General features: G+C 37.1%; 1 protein-coding gene across 2 annotated transcripts in view; it reads right to left on the reverse strand.

Annotated features, from left to right (window-relative positions):
• The window catches only part of cfap36 (cilia and flagella associated protein 36), an 11,528-nt gene that overhangs the window by 4,517 nt on the left and 1,266 nt on the right, over nucleotides 1–5,745 (reverse strand). For both annotated transcript variants that reach the window (XM_008428742.2, XM_008428741.2), the window contains exons 4-5: nucleotides 788–902; nucleotides 600–687 (exon numbers count right to left, since the gene is read on the reverse strand). In XM_008428742.2, the coding sequence (XP_008426964.1) occupies nucleotides 600–687; nucleotides 788–902 (203 nt within the window). The remainder of the gene's footprint in view (nucleotides 1–599; nucleotides 688–787; nucleotides 903–5,745) is intronic.

The raw sequence follows: 5,745 nt of genomic DNA on the forward strand, positions 1-5,745 counted from the left end.
TATAGTTCCAAGTATTGAACCAGGTGGTATTATTCCAAATACATGCCATGCTTGACAAGTTTTAAGTTATAAAACATTTTCAAAAATCATGCATCATTTTCCATCCACCACACAATTATTCACTGTGTAGTGTCGGTGTATCAGATAAAATCCCGGTAATGCTGTGTGAATGCTTTTCAGTATTTGAAAGAAACCAAGATATAGATTTACGCAAACCTGGAAAAAGTCGGTCTCACTTTTGGGCCTTGCTTCTGCTTACAGAAAATCAGCCATAACTCTAGTAATAATCACGTCCAACTCAGAGACTGACGCCGGTCTCCATGTTGGTGTGGTGGTTAGAATAATCCTGCTGAATCAGTCCAGAGTTTGCATGTTCTTCACCTTTGCGCCACAGTTTAAAAGCATACATGTTATATTAATTGCTTAATTTAAAATGCTCTCAGAAGGGAGCTGTTGTCTTCCTTTTATTACTACGGGAACTGAATGGATGATGGAAGTGACTGTCAGAAGACACTGACTGGTCAGCAAAAACGGGTTCATGGGCTACATTTTGAAACGGAACGTAACAAGTGAGCGAAAAATAAACAGAGGGGACGTACTTGAGGACTTCCTCCAGGATTTTCATCTCTTCCTGCTCCAACTCGGTCATCACGTCAACCCCATCGGTCAGACACTCTGGTAGGGCCCCTACACACAGATTTTTTTTTTTTTTTTTCAGAATTCACACTGAAAATGCGTGCTTGGACACGCAGCAAAACTGTGTTTTGTGTTTGTTCCTTCTGTGTACCGTTTTTTTCTTTAATGACTCTGAGGGCTTGGAGCTGCAGCTCCATGTTCTTCTGAACCATCAGCGAGCGAAACACCTGGAAGTCATCCGTAGCCAGAACTGGCTGGAACATGTCCTGGAAAAAACAAAACAAAGCAAAAAACAGAAACACAAACTTATTTAAAAAGAACAAACACAAGACAAGGATGTAAAGGATACAATGAAAAATATTGGGGTTAGTTTTTGCCTGTCACCAATCACAGCAACAAAAATCTGGGGCTGCATTACAGTGAAACAGCACATCCAAGTGTGTTGCACTTAAATGCTTCAAAGTGCAACAACATCTCTCACCCTGTTAAATCAAGAATTAACTTTCATCAACCACAACATTTTGGTCTAATATCACTAGTGAGTGGTTAAACTTGATTACTGTCAGACTTTTTGAATCGTGAGATCACTTAAATATAATCTGTTTGACAACATGAAGCACGCTACGCAATCTTAAAACACAAAGCGTCCTAGCCTCAGTTAAACGCCTTGGTCCTGATTCAACAATAAGAAAGGAATTGGACAAAACCTGCATCCATGGTGAAAAAAAACAACAAAAAAAACCCACTGCTGACCAAAAAAAAAAAGAACCCGCAGAGGAATGTCTTGCTTTTTCCCAAAAAAGATTTTGATGGCTCTCAGGGCTCCGCCCCCCCAAAAAATTGGACATTTCTGAAGTACAGGCCATTTATACCATTTAAGCTGACTTGGATATGAAGCTTTTGCACTGCTCAAAAAATAGGAACTGATTAAGTAAGCAAACAAAACAAAGGCTGGCCTAGTCAAACTCTGAGCTAAATCTGACTGACATGCCGTGTTCACCCCCAGAAACCGTTCATTGTGGCTGAATTGAAACAATTCAGCAAAAGAACAGAAAACCCTTAACAATATAAATGACTCAGCTGACTCAAACTGTTGAGTGAGTCAGCTCACGCAATTATTACGTAGGTTTAGGGGGCAAAGAGAACATTCATTCAATGAATATCTTCATTCAATGAATAAAGATATCTTTATGAAGACATAAAAAAATATCTTCATTCATTGACTTATCTGTACAAGGACTATTAGGGGTCATTTTAGATATAGTAAAAAATAAACAAGTTAACCAGGGAGGAGTACATCGTCCCTATGAAACTCAGAAATTTTCTGATTAATTATACATATTTACAAGGAAAGATTTGGATATTCGCTGATGTCAAAAAAATTATGAATTTCAGATATTTTTTTTACATTTTTTCAACAGTTAAAGGCATATAGTTTGTTATTACCAGAGGTTTATCTAAGTGGTAAATCTATGAGATGTACATCTGGATTTTCCCCTAAAAATCTAAGTGGTACATCTAAGCTCTTGTGCTGTATCAGAATATCTCCAGGACGCAGACTCTCCATGAATGCCGCAAACAGAATACACACACACACACACGCACACACACGAGGCAGTGAGGGAGAAGCTACAACATGTCTGCACATGAGAGATGACTCTGATACAGGAAAAGAGCCTGGATTCACCACTTGGGAAATACCCAGATGCACATCTTCAACACAACAGCAGTCCTCTGTCTTAGGAAACTGTTGGCATTTTTTGTCCCAAATGTCTGACTTAGCTTCTGAGCTTTTTCTGACGACTTTAATAGTTCAAATGTATTGAACTATGCAATGTTAGAGAACATCAGAGTTTTTAATATTGCAAGGTTAAGCATCTAATAATGACAAATTGTTTCCTTTCTACATTAGCGTATATCCGATGTATTTATTGAAAATTTGTGAAATGAATCTCAAAATCTGAGTTTTTTGGCTTTTTTTTTTTCCTAAACCTAATAGTCCATCATCTTATTTGGAATCGTGCTTTTCTCAATAATGTCGCACCAAAAATTAATTAGGGGTATCCAAAAAACTTGGAAAACAAAGTAAGCAAACCCAAATCAATACCTAGAACATGCATTTCTGTTCCAGGTAGTGTCTAAGACAACAGCAAAACAAATCTTGATAAGGATGGTATCACAAAGCAAACTCTGTTAAAGAATTCAACCGACTACAGCCTTTATGAACAAGGTATCAGATAAGGTTGCACTCACTGTACCGCAAATAATCCCCACATATACTCGGCTATGTTTTCAAACACTGCGATGCTTACAGCTAATCTTATACTCTGGCTTCCTGTTCTATTAGGAGCCAATCCTACATCTAGGCAGCAGTTTGGCAAAGTCCTTAATGTCATTCAGTGCAATTGGATCTTCTGACTAATTAGCCTCTTCATTTACAGTATATGCCTTGCAATGCATGGTATATGTGACAATTCTGTTGCATTCGAGGAAGATTCAGCTGCAGCAGAATTGGATGCAAATTAAAAACGAATTCTCACATTTATTAAAGTCACAGTACATCCACTAAATATTAGACTGTAGACATAGATGCAATTTAAATATGTCTCTAAGTACTCTGCTCAGTGATTTTATCTAGGTCTTTGACTATGCTTTCTTTGCCAGGGAGCCGAGATACTCATGAGGAACCGTCATCAACTTGTAATTCTAACTAAAAGCACAAAACTTTTTTTTTTTGGGACAAATATCGAAAATACATTTCTGCTTACATCAACCCCAGCTTCCACCAGTAATAAATCTTTGCTTTTTATGCAAAAGTGATTGTATCTGCAGGCAGTAACCGCTTACCTTTGAGGTAATTAATGAAATTTGAATAACTCGGGGACAGCAAATAAATCCCAAACTTAATCACTGCTGATCTAGCACAGCCATGCCACACTTCTTGATTAGTACCAATCAAATTTTAATGCAGTTTTTCCTGAATCCCAGACTCCAGGGCCCCACTATCCAGCATGTTTGAAAGGTTTCTCTGCTGCTACACACCCGATCACAGGTATTGACCACTAACAGCCTCCAGCACAACTTCATAGAGAGCTAATGAAGAGAAACCTCCAGCAACCGGAAGGACTCGCGTTATTCACCCATTACAATGACATTCACAGTGAAAGAGACTGTATGCTCTGCTGCTTAGATTTAGATACCCACAGCTGTAGATATCTAAACTTTAAAAGTACAAAAATTAAAGAAAATTACCAAGTTTATTAGGCAAATTATCTGCAAGTAAACATGTTAGCCGTAGCCAAGTATTTTAGCAAAGTACCCAACATGGAAACATTGACGGTAGGAGCAAAATAAGAGTAATCTTAATACGGCATTTGAATGGTGATCAGCATCAACGAGTTCCAATTGACTCAAATCCAGGACGAAAAAAATAACCTTTTTTATTTCTTCTAATTAGTGATTACATGTCAATATCATCCTATAAAAACTGTTTGGTAAAATGGAGCTTAAGTGAAATTTAAGCATGTTTTGTTGCATATAGGGTTAATATTTCTCTGCAAACTGCACTACAAGCTAAACATTTGGAGGCAACGCCAATGCAGGTCAGATATTTGGAAGCAACTTTATGTTGCCGTTAGAAGTGCCTTTATCAAAACCAGTATGAATGGATGAAGGCACAAATAGATAATTTCCATAATTCACCTTCAGAGGTTTAATCTGGTGTCACCAAACCACTGCTTTGTCTGTTTACAAAAGGAAAGAAGGACCTAATTTTAGTGTTGAAATGGTTTGGAAGAGCCACAAATTTAGGGCAAAAGTAAAAATCGCAAAAACAAACCAGTTTGTGTTTAAAAGCAGATATTTGCACACACTGTTGAAAAAAAATGCTTTCTTTCCTTACTGAAATTAAATCAGACTAACTTTTTGCTGGTTTATAACAGAATAACAAGAGAGAAAATTGTATTGCTTTCTTCGGTTTTTGAAGTTTACACGTGGTCTTACACTGTGTCTTTAAAAAGAAAAATAGGAAAGCACAGGTGATTATGCCATGGCTTTGTAAATGTCTGCTTGGTTAATTTAGAACAGTTGAGTTGAATGGAGTATGTGAGTCAACTGGAGGAACGTAATCTAAGCCAACATCTGCTTCTCTGTGCGACACCATGAGAAGATGCAATGAAATCAAGTAAAATATTAGGAAAAGAACGATGGACCTGGTTCATGCTTGGGTGCAATTTCTACATTTCTGAAGGTGCCAATTTCATCTGTTTGAAACTATTATTTGCAAGCATAAATAGCATGGCTCCTTTAATTCAATAAATGTATAAACGCTGGCTGAAGTGTCTAAGAGTGTTATTGTCTTCAACAAAACGAGTCTCACGTGTGAGGAAGACACACTTTGATTTTGTAGTCATGTGTGGTCGAATGAAATTAAAAATCAAAGTATCGTATTTGGAGGAAAAAGTGGGTAAGCTTGCAAACTTGAGAACATTATCCTAAGCGCAAAGCGCAGGGACTGCACCATCATTTTGTGTGGATGTGTTGCAGAAGGAGGGATTGGTGCACTTCACAGATCACATGTAATCACGAGAAAAGAAAATTACGAAGAAATATTAACCCTGCATATCAAAACATCACTAAGAAAGTTAAAGTTTGAGCACAAACGACATAAGCGTACCACTAAATTAGTTACAAAGTAGCTTGACGACAACAGAGTCAATGTTGGAGAGGGCATAACGAAGCTCTGACCTCACCTCCACAGAAGATTTGAATGGACCAAACTTCCAGCAAACTATTCTAAGAAGATCCTGGAAATATCCCCAAGATATTGAACCCAAGTCACACAGCTTAAAAGCCAATTCTGCCAAATACCAAGGTTGCACGTAAACACTTGACTCTGAAGAAAGTTTAATATAAAATTCTCTTTCTCTTTATTCTGGCATTTATAAAAATACATTATTTTGGTCATTCTGCCTGATCTAAAACAGGAAACAATTTTGTTTTCAATAGTTTGTAAATGTCTGATTTTAACAGTTTTTTTTTTTATCTGATAAATGATTCCTTCTAGAATTTTGTATATTTTGTTACAAAGTATTCTGATTACACTATATA

This window comes from Poecilia reticulata, linkage group LG15, assembly GCF_000633615.1.
Source record: "Poecilia reticulata strain Guanapo linkage group LG15, Guppy_female_1.0+MT, whole genome shotgun sequence".
Classification (NCBI taxonomy): domain Eukaryota; kingdom Metazoa; phylum Chordata; class Actinopteri; order Cyprinodontiformes; family Poeciliidae; genus Poecilia; species Poecilia reticulata.